The sequence below is a fragment of the Pelobates fuscus genome, chromosome 10, assembly GCF_036172605.1.
Source record: "Pelobates fuscus isolate aPelFus1 chromosome 10, aPelFus1.pri, whole genome shotgun sequence".
In the NCBI taxonomy this organism is placed as follows: Eukaryota; Metazoa; Chordata; class Amphibia; order Anura; family Pelobatidae; genus Pelobates; species Pelobates fuscus.
Genome location: NC_086326.1, coordinates 87544992 through 87561081, shown reverse-complemented (window position 1 = coordinate 87561081; position 16090 = coordinate 87544992). Strand labels below are relative to the sequence as shown.

General features: G+C 39.9%; 1 protein-coding gene across 2 annotated transcripts in view; it reads left to right on the top strand.

The window, feature by feature from the left end:
* Positions 1-16090, top strand: part of ASCC1 (activating signal cointegrator 1 complex subunit 1) — a 305402-nt gene that overhangs the window by 114728 nt on the left and 174584 nt on the right. For both annotated transcript variants that reach the window (XM_063433946.1, XM_063433945.1), the window contains one exon: positions 13037-13161. In XM_063433946.1, the coding sequence (XP_063290016.1) occupies positions 13037-13161 (125 nt within the window). The remainder of the gene's footprint in view (positions 1-13036; positions 13162-16090) is intronic.

Here is a 16090-nt window from a genome sequence, read left to right as displayed (position 1 = left end):
AATAGCTGAGCTTACTAGCCATATGGTTAAACTAGCGCATGTGCCTACTCAGGTATGGAAAGGGTATAATCCAAGTAGTTGGTTTGGTAGCTGGTATGAGTGGTTTGGAGGGCTTAAGGCAGTGGTAGGTGGAGTCCTACTGATTTGAATGTTGTGTCTACTCCTGCCGTGTCTTATACCCTTAGTAGTTAGGTCTGTGCAAAGCCTGATAGAAAATATAGCAGAGAGGAAGGCTGCTGCACAGATAATGGCAATTTATAAATATGAGGCTCTAGATCAGGGAGAACCAATGCAGGAAGATGAGTGTTGAAGATTCACATCATAAGTTAAGTCTGGTCTGGTTCAAGGTAACTTGCGGTGTATGCAAACTAAGGTTAAGTGATGCCTCAAGTAATTGTGAAATATCAAGAGGCATCAAAGGGGGGAATGTGGTGGAATCTCGGTAAAACAAAATTTAGTAGGCCGAGATTACCACGTGGCATGTGTACGTGCATATGCTGACGTATCGATCAGTTGGTTGCACGAGGCAAGATACGATCAGTAGTGTACGGAGCATGTGCAAGAATACAGGATGTAGTATTCCCCTCCTCCATTGTGCTGGACAGGCCATGCGGTCAAGCAGGAAGTTAATTCTTATTTGTATTGATTGGTCAAGAGAATGTGCGGGTGGAGCTTAATATGGGAGGAGTTATGTGCCTATATAAGGAGCCTGCACTATTGTCCGGGGCTCAGAACTTGCTGTATTTTGGTGACATTAGTCCCTCTGAGTCCCGATCGGTGATCCAATAAAGAATCTCTTCCTTCCTGAAGAAACCTGTGTCCATCTCTCTGTGCTTCGCTTCCGTCAGTTTCTCCGGTATCAATGTATTTGCTGCTTTTGAGAGTTTGAACTACTTGGACATCAGATGTTTGAACCCTGAAGTGCAACTGAGTTGCAGAATTTTTGTTACCGACTCTGCCAGTATTGCAAGTCGTTTATGTCACCTCGGCACAACTCGTCATTTAGTAAGAAGTATCTTTTTTTGGTGTTCGTTCTCTGTTCAGGAGTACTGTGGATAACCTCTCTATTTGTACAAGTTAGAAGCACAAGCGTAAAGCTGTAGCAAAAGATTTTCAATGAAGCTTATGTTTAAAGTACCAGACTGCACTCAGAAACGACACTCCATACTCAGAAACGAGTCTGTTGTGTTTGCCAGATAAATAATTCCAGCATTTACAGATTGAATACATCTGCTGTTGATTGATTAAAAAGCTACAAAGTTTTTCAGCTTTGATCAGCTCGGAAGCCACGCAGAAGCATTGTTTCTGATTGAGGTACATATTCGTACTATTTTTAATGCCTTTATTACCTATAGGTTATTTATTATACTTACAGTTTGGATGTTGGAGGTTCTTTTGTCTATAGTCGTAATAATTAATTAAAAGGGGATGGGCATAGGATTCTGGTTAGATCTTATTTAAGGGGTGCTTTCGAAGGCACAATAGGATTAGCATTTTGTTACCCTCTATTGCGATCAGTACATACTACATTAGACATGCTACCGCAATCTGTTTCCACTTAACCCCTTACTGGACTCACATTTTTGTATACTCTGCACGCAAGGTGACCATAATACCTAGTATTACTATATCTTAGATCTCATTCTAATCCGTATTAGTGAGGTCCACATAAGTCTCCTTTTGCTTATATGAAACATACAAAGACACGAGTAGCTCTATTTGTCCTGCTCTTTATCTAGGGAGCACCCTTTAAAAGAGACTAAGATTTATATACAAATACAAAAAGAGAAGTCCTGCGCTAAAGCAGCAAGGACTACAACACACATCAGCCCCAATATATAGTAAAAACCAAAGAAAAGAAAATGTTACTTGCGCTTTTTCCTTAATCCCTATGTATATTTAGACAAATGGAGGTCATTTAGTTGCTCCAATGGCCATTGGAGGGATGCCCGCCTGCCAACGTCAAGGCAGACCCCCCCTAAGCGGGTCCTAACACTGACCCTTCAGCCTGCTTCCTTGAGCTTCTGGCAAAGATATCTCTAATGAGACAGAAAGGGGTATTTTTTATATACACCCCTTTACTTATTAACCCTTAATAGGGAACACATGGGATGGGTAGCAGCATTGTAACCAGGCTGTGTGATACAAAGTAAATACAAATACAAAAAGAGAAGTCCTGCGCTAAAGCAGCAAGGACTACAACACACATCAGCCCCAATATATAGTAAAAACCAAAGAAAAGAAAATGTTACTTGCGTTTTTTCCTTAATCCCTATGTATATTTAGACAAATGGAGGTCATTTAGTTGCTCCAATGGCCATTGGAGGGATGCCCGCCTGCCAACGTCAAGGCAGACCCCCCCTAAGCGGGTCCTAACACTGACCCTTCAGCCTGCTTCCTTGAGCTTCTGGCAAAGATATCTCTAATGAGACAGAAAGGGGTATTTTTTATATACACCCCTTTACTTATTAACCCTTAATAGGGAACACATGGGATGGGTAGCAGCATTGTAACCAGGCTGTGTGATACAAAGTAAATACAAATACAAAAAGAGAAGTCCTGCGCTAAAGCAGCAAGGACTACAACACACATCAGCCCCAATATATAGTAAAAACCAAAGAAAAGAAAATGTTACTTGCGCTTTTTCCTTAATCCCTATGTATATTTAGACAAATGGAGGTCATTTAGTTGCTCCAATGGCCATTGGAGGGATGCCCGCCTGCCAACGTCAAGGCAGACCCCCCCTACTACCCATCCCATGTGTTCCCTATTAAGGGTTAATAAGTAAAGGGGTGTATATAAAAAATACCCCTTTCTGTCTCATTAGAGATATCTTTGCCAGAAGCTCAAGGAAGCAGGCTGAAGGGTCAGTGTTAGGACCCGCTTAGGGGGGGTCTGCCTTGACGTTGGCAGGCGGGCATCCCTCCAATGGCCATTGGAGCAACTAAATGACCTCCATTTGTCTAAATATACATAGGGATTAAGGAAAAAGCGCAAGTAACATTTTCTTTTCTTTGGTTTTTACTATATATTGGGGCTGATGTGTGTTGTAGTCCTTGCTGCTTTAGCGCAGGACTTCTCTTTTTGTATTTGTATTTACTTTGTATCACACAGCCTGGTTACAATGCTGCTACCCATCCAATGTGTTCCCTATTAAGGGTTAATAAGTAAAGGGGTGTATATAAAAAATACCCCTTTCTGTCTCATTAGAGATATCTTTGCCAGAAGCTCAAGGAAGCAGGCTGAAGGGTCAGTGTTAGGACCCGCTTAGGGGGGGTCTGCCTTGACGTTGGCAGGCGGGCATCCCTCCAATGGCCATTGGAGCAACTAAATGACCTCCATTTGTCTAAATATACATAGGGATTAAGGAAAAAGCGCAAGTAACATTTTCTTTTCTAAGATTTATATACCCCTATATATATATATATATATATATATATATATATATATATATATATATATATATATATATATATATATTCCTTTTTTGCTTTTGGTTAACAAGCACTAGAAGTAAGATCCCATAGGAAACAAGCAATTTCACTTTATTTCCTATGAGATAGTGTTGGCTACTTTGTATCAAGCTAACTAAAGGAATAAGTACAGATACAAAGTTACTACCTTCTGGACCACCTTGACACACTTTTGATTGAATATTATAAGGGCATTTAGTTATTTTTACATTATATTTATTTTGATTTATATTTTAATGTTAGTATTAATAAAGGTTACGTTTTAAAAAAAATCACTTATTGTACCACACTTATGACACACTATTTTTGGTTTTGTCTCATTTTTATTTTGTTTCGTATACCTGTGATAAACAAATTTAAAAAAATAACATATTTTATGAAGTACTCTGTTTTCCTGATGGTCTTTGTGTTTTTGTTAGGTTGTTAGGTACCTGTTTATAGTGCTCAGAGAAAAAGAGGAATTTTACTTACAAGTTGTAACATTACCTGTTAGGATCCGTACGGTTCATGGAAACTCCTGTGTAGTTGGCAAGATCTCAAACATAATTGCGTAATTTCTCCACCTTGCAGTGACCTTCGTCTTTTCTGTTGTCTATCCTTCAAGTCTCAGTTGTGATGGAGGATGCTGTCCCTATAGGTCGATTTATTCATCCCCTTACTTGGGTCATTCTGAGGGTGATCAGTTGCTGTCGAGTCATATTTTTCACACATGCACACATTTTGGAGATGCAAGAATGCCGCCATTTATCCCTACTACATAATCCTTCTCCTGCAGAGGTATGATGCTCTCTGTCTTTTTCTTTCCGATTTCTTTCCATTTTTGATGAAAAGGAAGTTCCCAGCATCCCAGCCTATCACATGACATATCACTGGAAAGTCCAGGATGTCCTCTTTACAATACAGCAGGGATTGATAGAGTTGCTCAAAAGAAAAAAAGGAGATGCATGTGAACGGAATGTCCAGTACAGAGGACACAAGTTAATGGGCTTGGTCTCAGAGGGAAACTGAGGGCACAGATTTTACCATATTTTACTCAGCAGTATACTCTTTTTGCAGTTGGTTTATACATCAGATAATATAGACCATTATATGCAACATCCTTTTAGTAAAAGATAATATTTCACAATGTAATATTGCAAGCTGTGTACGTATTTTAATATAGGGTTGTAATGCACCATTCATCATATATAAAATGTAGAAATCTCACTTGATATTTAATAAAGGCATTTGAGATCACACAATTGAGGCTCTGTGAGTGTCACATAAAAGATAAAATTCTCATAACATTTGGCAAATCTGCAATCCTGAGCACAGCTAAAATCAAAACCAAAGAATGACCACTGGCAACAAAATGCAAGTTTGGAAATAACAGTGACATGCTGCCTTCTATACCATGATGCAGATATCTCAAAGTAAAAATTGATGACTAATAAATCGTTTACTATAGATTTGTTCTTGTCTAATTTGCTCTTTTAAGTAAGAGAAGTTCAACGTAATGCTCTTCTGTCTCTGTAATGGTTCAGATTCATGGATCAGTCATTTTCAGCAGCTGGTGAAAGATCCTGAATTTGGTTATATCTGATATGATTACACTCTGTGCAACTTTACAACGTACACCGATACATTCCCTTAGTAAGTTGGACACATTGGATAATGTTGCCCTGCTTTATCAGCTACGAACAGTAGGCGAGAAATATTTGCAACTACATTTTGTGACTTAGAGAATCCTTTTTAAGGTGCTAACTCACAATTTTCCTCTTGTAGACCTCGAAATATAAAAGGGTACGTTGGTGTCATTCGTGATGGCTTTTAATGGTTGCACTGAGCTGCCAATCCATTCACACAGCAAAAACTAATTTTGTACGGTAATAAACCAGGGTAATAATGGCAGCAGTAAAGACACGAGTGACTAACATGCAGTTTTTCTGCTGTTGCTGAGATTGGAATCACATGACTCATGCCTTGCATTTGGTTGCGTTTAAGCTAGCTCAGCATCATGGGGATTATAGATTAACAATGGTTGTGGATCTATATGTTGGTTTTAAACTGCTCTAAGAGATCAGACATATAAGGGTAGATTTATCAGTGTTGTGTTCTCAGAATGGGAGCAAAGGTGTAAAGGGGGAGAAGTCAGCAATGGAATTTATCTAATGTTTCCAATGCTTTCCATAGTGATTACCTACTTTGCACCATTTATCAGAAAGTAACACTTTGATAATCCTACCCCTAGTGTTTCCTGATCTTCATTTCATTCAATTTCCCCCTTGTGGGATTTGCAGGATCTGTTCAGTCCGAAGTCATGCTGTTTCATGGCAAGGGTAAACCTAGGCCTATGATACTTCCAAGTTCGATAAAATGAGTACCATTAATTTTGGGCAATAACACCATCTGTAATTTCCGAACGTACCTGAAAACAAGAGAAAATCAGAATGTACTCTTCCTGGTAAAACACTTTGATTATTATAATTATGATTTTATGTTACCCACTGCCAACTGGAAGCGGTCCCTGTATGGGCTGTAATTTTCTAATGGTTTAGATCTCTCTGTTAAAGCACTTACTCATCTGAATTAAATAACTGCGCTGTTGTTGGCAAGGTAAACATGGCGCAGTGTGGAGCCAAGCTGTCTCTGTAGCATTTTTCAATGAACTCTTCTCCCAATACATCTCATCAGAAGTACATGGCATGGCTGGAAAATATTTTTAATGTGGCATTATTGTGCTATATATACATGTGGGTATCTCAGATTATAATTTTTTTTTTTGAGACCTAAATGAAAACCTGCTGAATATATTGAAACAATGATTATATAAATAATCTAAAAATATATGTGTGTGTGTGTATATATGTATATATATATATATATATATATATATATATATATATATATATATATATATATATATATATATGAAATATTTTTTTTCATTTAAAAAAGAAGATAAAGATGCATTTCTTTTTGGAGAAAAAAGTTAAATAGTTTTAACCCAAAAGATGCATCCAGCACCAATCTCAGCTCCACCTCAGAATCAGAAGCAGAATCCGGCTTCTGAAATATCAGTTTGAGGAAGTGCAGAGTGCCGCTGGGCACGGGTGCCACTGATGAGCTGAAAGCGTCAGTTAACGCTCTCCCCACTCATAAACCTGGCCTGATAGGAAACTTACCTTTTCCAAGCCAGTTTTGTGAATGGGAAGTCACTGATTGGCTCAGAGTGTCTGCTGACTGCACTCTGAGGGGGAGTGGAGATCGGCGCTAGAGACAACTTTGGGGTTAAACTGTTTGAGAATGGTTTAACCCCTGGAGGTAAGAGAGCGCCAGGGGTCTCCTGGCACCATAACAACTTAATTTAGATGAAGTTGTTATGGTGCCTTAAGGTAACTAAACTGTCACTTTAAATTATCATAATCATTAGAGATGCTAATTTGCTAATGCATAGATTGTATGTTCAGCAAGGGTTCAACAGAAGATGCAGATGTAATGTCCTAATAGGTTTTATATAACATTGCATAGTAGGTAAAATTTATGTAAGTGAAAGGCCTGATCTGCCAGCTTCCTCTCTGCTCTAACCTATAAACTTTGTATAAAAAAAAATTAAAATCTGTGGGTTTTAACTTAAACTTTATTTCTCCAAGCACTTTCTCCCTTTCTATTATGTTGCCCTACGATGTGTTTGTAATACAGATATGTTGTAGCTATACAGATGATTACTCTTCTCTCTTCTATAAACCAATTCTTAATTGGAAATGGTTCTTTGGCAATTACCGTACAGCAGTATGAATCACGAAAACGTATTGTTTCCTCTCCACCTCTTCACCTCATCATATCTGCACTCAAATCACACCATGTTTCTGCTACCCAACCAATGGCACTTAGTTGTTCTATTGATCTCGTTCCTTAATCTCTGGTTTTAGAAATATGTTTGCAGAACTTGCCGTTTAAATTGCTCTTTTTTCTAAATGCATAATAAAAGGGTTCTGGGTATCATAATCTGGCACGTGGTTTTACATAAATTGTTTGACAGAGTTCTCTCACGAGGAATGTGCAGTTATTTTATAATGAGTTATATTAACGGAAAACCACAGATAAGATATTATTTATCTCCTATGGGACAGTGCTTTGCTCTCTCCTCCAGCTCTGCTTCACTCCTACTTGATATTTCCTTTCCTAATGTTTCTAATACCCCACCTCCTGACTGTAAGCTCATTTGAGCAGGGTCCTCTTCAGCCTATTGTTCTTGTAAGTTTTCTTGTAATTGTCCTATTTATTGTTACATCCCCCCTTTCAAAATATTGTAAAGCGCTACGGAATCTGTTGGCGCTATATAAATGGCAATAATAATAATAATAATAATAATAATAATAATTTTATCTTATTGGGTTTCTATAAATTTAAGTTGTGTAAAAAGTAAACGGGTTACTGATTGGTTCACTTTTTAACATATAACTGCAAGGCAGTAAATGTATAATTTATCATAATAATACATTATATATTGCAATGCTTTGCGAGTTATTATAGCACTGCATTGCTGTGTACATTGCCACAGTGCCTTCAGTCTTGGAGGGTGTGTTGGTATCAATGTTGTAACAACCAACCAACCTGCTGTCCTTCTCTGCTGTGATTGGCCACATTGAGAACACTTCCAATGCAAGGCAAGTCCTCCTTATTGACACTGACTTGCTGGCTACTCTGAGTCCCATCCATATAGGACCTCTGTGGGTCCTATACTTCAGAAACACTCGCTGGGGGTGTAGCTTTGGAAGGGTTCTCTTGTATTCGAGCGTTTAGTGACTATTAGTGACTACACCGTTTCATTCTGACAGAATGGCAAGATGACTAGTTGAAAGAAATACAATTAAAACTTGACCCAGCACAAAAAAAAAATGGCCATAGCACACTATGCAAAATATGCAAAGTGTAATTTTTTTTTTTGAATTCTTTATTTTTTCCGTGCATATAGGCTTAACAGAAATGCTTGTGGTACCCCAAAGGCATTCCACTCGCTTACATCAATGACATTTGTTACAGTGGGGTGTACAGTGACATGTGCATGTTTTTATATTTTAAGTGAAAATAAGTAATAATAAAACATGGATAATAGTAAAACATGAGTAGAACAGGTGTATTAGGAATAGCATTGCTGTGATTGCAAAATACGTGTTCGTCTTCGTACGACTAGCTAGTCTGGATATGGTTGTGCTACTTTTGTTACAACTATACGCTGCCCTGCCAAGTGCAGCCCGTTTTATGTTGTGCCATCATTCATAGACACTTAGGCTAAGCTACTAATAAACGTTTAGGTGTTTTCAGGATGCTGTTAAAATAGGCTAAGAAATCGCCGAGCAGGCAGGGGTTTCATGATGTCATCAGTGTTACGCTAGGTGTCCGTGTGCCTGTCCAAAATTTGCAGTACAAGACCTGGGCTAACGGTATTGCAGTTGAACTGTGAGGCTACATGCAAGTCGTGTCCATTTATGTCGCTTTATTTTTTTATTTTTTTTTTTTTCTCTTAATTTTTAAAATTCTTTTATTTTTGGTGTGTCGTTGTATTACTCTTTGGTGGGTATAGATGCATAGCATATTACATATATGGTACATTCAAGTACAAGTATACATTGTGTGCTGCGGCTCGTACAATATTATCTTCGTTGTCACAAGCTGAGATGTACTGTTGTTGGCGACACATTTTAACACACACAGTAACCAATTAACTGAGCAGAGGAGTGGGGGAAAGTGTAATTTTTTAAATACCAGATTGTAAATGATATATTATTCTTATTGCTTAAGATTATATCATATTTTAATGTAATATATAATGGAATTTAAAGTAACTTCTTCGGTTAACTTAAAATTAGATCTTTCACTATTAAAACATATAGACTTGTTTGTGTGTGTATTTTTTTTTTTTTTAACTTATTTTGTGTTATGAACTAACAGATACCTTGTTAGAAATGTCATGTTCCATACTAACAGTCCTAAGCACAGGGGTCAAGTCCTGGGGAAAAAAGTGTGGGAACTCTCCCCCACCAAAAAAAACCCCACTCGTATGCATATATAAACGCGTGCACACACATGCACTCAGACACTCACAGACGCACACACATACTCAGACACTCACACAGTGGTGTATTTTAATTTTGTGCTGCCCTAGGCATGACTATACCGGAGCACCCCCTAATCTAAATTTACCACCCCTTCCTGTCAAGGGCGCACCGCTTCCTGATTAAGAACCCACCCCTTCCTCTTTAGACTCCACCTTTTCCTGCTCCTTTTAAAGAAATACTATAGTGCCAGGAAAACAAAGCTGTTTTCCTGGCACTATAATTCCCTGTAGTGCCCCCCCTCCCTCATTCGACACTGATGGGGTTAAAATCCTATGGGTATTTAGCAGATGCTGGATGTCCTCATGCACAGGGGTGAGGACGTCCAGCATCAGTTAGGCGACTTTTGGTCACCTAACCACCCGAAAGTCCCTCTAGTGGCTGTCTGGTAGACAGCCAGTAGAGGTGGAGTTACCCCTCAAGGTAATTATTGCAGTTTCTGAGAAACCGCAATAATTACACTTGCAGGTTTAAGGGGACTGGGACACTGCACCCAGACCACTTCAATGAGCTGAAATTGTCTGGGTGCCTATAGTGTCCCTCTAAGCACACTCTCTGACAGACACCCACACTGGCAGATACACACTGACAGTAACACACACACTACGTGACAAACACACAGACGTCACTGATTTGACACACACACACACATTCACTGACACACACTCATTCATTGACAGAGAGACACACACAAACACACTGACAGACACACACTAATAGTCACACACACACTAAATGACAAACAGACTCTCACTGATTTGACACACTTACAAACATACACTAACAGAAGCACATACACGCAAACATGTGCATACACTAACAGAAGCACATACACTCATACGCACACACACATGCATACACTAACAGAAGCACATACACTCACACACACGTACATATGATAACAGACGTAAATACACTCATACACACACACACACACTGACACAAACACACACATACATACACCAACAGACATGAACTAACATACACACACATAGACTAACAGACATACACACACACGCACACACTAACAGACATACACACATACACTAACAGACATACACACACATACATACACATACACTAACAGACATACACACATACACTAACAGACATACACACACACACACATACACTAACAGACATACACTAACAGACATACACACAGACATACATACACATACACACACATACACTAACAGACATACACACAGACATACATACACATACACTAACAGACATACACACAGACATACATACACATACACTAACAGACATACATACACATACACTAACAGACATACACACAGACATACATACACATACACTAACAGACATACATATATACAAATTATTCAAATAAACATTTCCCACCCACCCAGCCTCCCTACCTTTCAGGAAAGCTGGCATGGATGGGTCCCTGGGGTCCAGTGGGGCTGCAGTGAGGCTGGCATGGGGGGGCCACCTGATTGCCCCCCTCCTCCCCCCCGGCGGGCGGCTCTCTCCCTGTCACACGCGGCGAGGGAGCTGTGTCCTCTCTGCTCCCTCTCGCCGCGCGCCGTTTTCTGATGCAGGGAGCCGGAATATGACGTCATATTCCGGCTCCCGGCATCAGCAGACAACCCACGCGACGAGAGGGAGCAGAGAGGACACAGCTCCCTCGCCGCGTGTGACAGGGAGAGAGCCGCCCGCCGGGGGTGAGGAGGGGGGGCAATCAGGTGGCCCCCCCATGACAGGGGGAACAGAGGGCATTTGGGGGCGGCATTTTTTGCCGCCCCCTGAGTGCCTGCAGGGGGAACGGCGTTCCTGCTGTGAAAAAAGTGCAGGAACGCCGTTCCCACGCGTTCCTGCAGGACTCGAGCCCTGCCTAAGCATGATATTTGACTGTTTATACTCTGTTTCTTTTTGTACTGTATGTGTAAAAAATAGTATTTATGTTTGCTAACATTTCAGAACTTGTCTGAATGGATACTGCATATCCATTCGGGGGCTGAATACTCGTAAATTAAGTTCTATAGTCCCAGATTTCTACAGTGGCTGCTTCTGAAAGTACTGCCTATTTTAAAACGAAGATTAGTAGTATACTCCATTGATCCCATGGTGACTTTGGGGAGGGGTGATTTTATTGAGATAATGGAGAGCATCAGCAAAGCACAGTTTATGGGAAGGTAACGTAGAAGGATAGGGAAATGTCATGACATAGGCCCACCTCTCTGTCATTATTTACAATATTATCAAAGGGGGAGATTTAACAATAAATGAGACAATTACAAAAACTTACAGGTTGAAGAGAGTCCTGTTTAAACGAGCTTATAGACTATAGGAGGTGGGGCGTAAAACACAACAGGACAGGAGGTAGCAATCAAATAAGGTGGGAGTGAAGCAGAGCTGGAGGAGAGAGTAGAGTGCTGCCCTTTAGGAGAGGTTACTCTGGGAGGCCATAAGCTTTCCTAAAGAGATGGGTTTTAAGGCACTTTTTAAATGATTGAAGACTAGGGGAGAGCTTGATAGTCATAGGCAGCCTGTTCCAAAGGAAAGGTGCCACCCGTGAGAAGTCCTCCAAGCGTGAGTTGGCCGTACGGGTGCGAGCAGCGGACAGAAGGTCACGGACAGAGCGGAGAGACAGAGAAGGGGCATACCTATGGATCTGTGAAGAGATATAAGAGGGGCTAAAATTGGTCAGTGATTTATAGGTGTGGATTAGTACCTTAAATTGACTCCTATAGGATACAGGAAGCCAATGTAAGGCCTGACAGAGGGGTGAGGTGTGAGAGGAGCGACATGAGAGGAAAATCAGTCTAGCCACAGCATTCATTAGTCTGTAGCGGGGCAATACGACTTGTGGGAAGACCTATTAGGAGACAGTTACAATAATCCATGCAAGAGATTACTAGAGCATGGACAAGCTCCTTAGTAGCATCTTGCGTAAAACATATGAAACATTTTAGCGTATATATATATATATATATATTTATATATATATTATTTTTTTTTACAATCTTTATTTGGTTTTGTTTATATGCATGTCAAAATAACAGAATTTATTCCCATAGAATTCATAATATATAAAATAAAGGCATTGTCTAGTATAATGCTTGTAGGGTTCAAGATTATCATGGATTATCGTGAACAACAGTATTTCCCATAACATGGGGATATTGTATGACAGTGTTTTGTCATTGCGAACTTATATTTCTAAATAATTATGGAATAAATAAAAAGTTAAAAATTGTGCAAACTTCCATTATAAACTTTTTTTTCCCTCTAAACATTGGAACACTAATCTACTATTACATTGTCTTACTGTTCTCGTTACCCTGCCTTTGTTGCTTACCCGCTGTGATGAGTGTACTGTTGTTGTAATTGGGATATCTGTATGCTTGTTCTCTCTGTCAGATTTTGTTTGTAGATCTTGTAAGTGAATGACAAAGCTTGTAAGAATTATTGTGTTTCCTGTCTCCTGCTCAGATTGCAGCTCGTAGCTGATCGCCTGATGCAGAGATTCATTGGATCTGGGTTGATGCTGAAAGAGTGGGACAGAGTAAAACTCCATGCTACCGTTATGAACACACTGTTTCGCAAAGATCCTTTAGGCAAGTCTGTTTCAATTTTTAATGTAGACTGAACATGTATGAATTATTCTAAGCAGTTCCTTTTTTGTTTTGTTTCTGCCATTGTGATGTTTTTTTGCTCTGGAATGTTCGATTTATATTATTAATCAAGATCTATGTTGAATTAGCTGCAATTTAACTGCATTTTAGATTCTTAGTCCTGACTGTTTAACGTCTCTTTAGAGTAAAGCATTTACAAATCAGAAATTAAAAAAAAAAAATTATAATAATAATTTAAAGGAGCATTACAACTGCATTGTTTTTTTTTTTTTCCATAAAGACCTTTTTATTAATTTTGACAAAATCCACAAACAGTTCTTAAGTGCCCAGCACCTTATCTTGCAACATTATCCAGGGGAAAATGAACTTCTTTATTACCTGTTCAAGTTCTTTTATTACATTTCAGAACCCTGGGGTATAGGTCTTCTTCACTGCCCTCATTGACTTTGGCTACCTTGATGTTGTTGAATAATCCTATACCGCAACACCCAGAGCAGTTCAGGCTGTACAGGAACATGGACAGAGAACGAGGAAGTTCTATTTTAGAAAGACCTTTGTAAGACAAGAAGAGAGGGAGATATAGCGCTAACTCCTAAAGGCAGCAGAATAGAACCTGTTACCTGGATACCTCAATAATGATCCAAAAGAAATGACGGGAAAAAAGTGCAAAAAAACAGACTGCGCCAAATATGAATTACTGGATAAACAAATATGAGTGTGTGTATATAAACTTACACTATTATCAATTTATAATAGAAATAACTAAAAGTTATACTTAAGTTATGTCCATTATAAATTAATATGTTTTTTGCACTTTTTATTTGCTTTTTAAGGGCTCAGCCCATTGTAGACCCATAAGCTGAAAGGAACTCTATGGGCACCATAAGAACTTCATCAAAATGAAGTTGTTATAGTGAACAGAGGTCCTTGGTGATTTCTTACCTAAAGGTGTTAAAACATTCTCGGACGGTTTAACGCCTAGGTTGCTTTCCAGTGCCAGATCTCCCTTTTCTCAGCAGAACCAGCTTCTTCAGTTGAGTTTCAGGAAGGGCGGAGTACTGTCTTGCAGGGGTGCTGCTAACGGGCTAGAGCAATCAGTAGATCCCCAAAGGTACTTTTTTATAAATGGGGAGCTACTGAATGGCTTAGAGCGGCAGTTGACTGCGCTAGTCAATCAGTGGCACCCCTCCCTGGTGGCTCTCTGCCCTTCCTAAAACTCCGTTAAAGAAGCCAGATGCCGCTGGGGAAATGGAGAACGGTTTAACCCCTTTAGGTAAAAAAGCACCAGGGACCTCTGGGCACCATAACAGCTTAATTGCAATTAAGTGTTCTGGTGACCATACAGTTCCTCTAACTTACCTGTTATGCTATGTGGTCTGACAAGAGAAAAATGTCTTACTAAACTGGATCACATGATGATCTGCAATGGAGCACATTAAATAGGTCTAGGGATACCATTAGAGTTGCATACCGCTGTGCTGAATGAAGTGATGTCATATGAATGTATCTGTATGTATCTAAATGTGTGTGCAGGTTGACACTAGTCATGTAGGGCACCAGGTGATTTCAGATGACTGCCCTGCCAAGAATGATATTGCAAGGTAAGGAGCTGTCATAAGAGCACTGGGTATTACTGAGGATTTAGTGAAATCAATTGAAAATGTTTTGACGTAAACTATATCGCTTTTTGCACCATAACTACTACAATACATGTGGTGATATGGTGTTTGAAGTGTCTGAATTAAAGGGACACTATAGGCACCCAGATCACTTAAGCTCATTGAAGTGGTCTGGGTGCACTGTCCCTGTCAGTTAACTGTGCAATGGTAATTATTGCAGTTTTTGAGAAACTGCAATCATTTTCTTGCTGGGTTAACTCCACTTTCTGGTGTTTCGGCGACTTTTGGTCAACTGACTGACTAACTGTCACGACTACTAGTGTGGTCCAGCACGCAGAAACTATGTAAACATATACATAAGAAAGTAAAGGAAAATAAAAGGACAGAGCGTAAACCGGACCTTAGAATGGCCGGACTAATACGCTAGAGACATAGAATGGTCAAAGGGAAAGCAGAGGTCAAGGAAGCCAGAAAATACACAATACCGTTTAAACAAGCCAAGTCAGGGAAATCAGAATAACCAGGGAAAAGCCAAGATCAGGGTACCAGGAAATCAGATTCACAAAGATAAAGCACTTTCAGGAAACCAGGAACAGGAAACCACGACAGGGCAAGGTACTGGGGTGAGTCAGGGATTTAAATATCCCTCTCTATGCTCTGATTGGTCAGATGGCGACCTCTGACCCTAAAACGTGCGTGTGCGTTGACGTCGTGACGTCACGCGCACGTTAGTATAAACTTCGGGGGCGGAGCTAGAGATGGTTGCGACCACGCGGTCAGCGCCATCTTGGATTTGGGCGCGACGCCCGGAAGACCTGGAGGAGCGGTTGTCGGCTCGCCGACGAGCAGGTAAGCTCGTGCTGTCGGCGAGGCTGTGCCGGTTGGGTACGGCCGTGCCACGCGGCGGGCCGGCAACCGCAACACTAACTAACTAAAATAATTTGTTTTCCTAGCATAATAGTCTCTCTTTAGATCAGTGTTTCTTAACTTTTTTTTTCTTGTTAATACAGGACCCCATTTTGCCTGGTCAAACCAGAAGGGACCCACTAAATTAACATGGGTATTTTGAGTCCTGAGCCAAGGGTTAAAACCCTTGACAATAAATAAATAGTGCTTTTTTACAATATTCTACTGCACATATCTTATGTTAACTATCAGATTCTCTTGAATGATATCACGTGTAAAGCCATGTATCAGTTTCCAGAGAAACGTAGTCCTTAGTTCTGACCCATATTAGCATCTGTTATATTGCAGTCTGGTCGTTGACCTGTGTCCATTATTCCAGCTGTTTT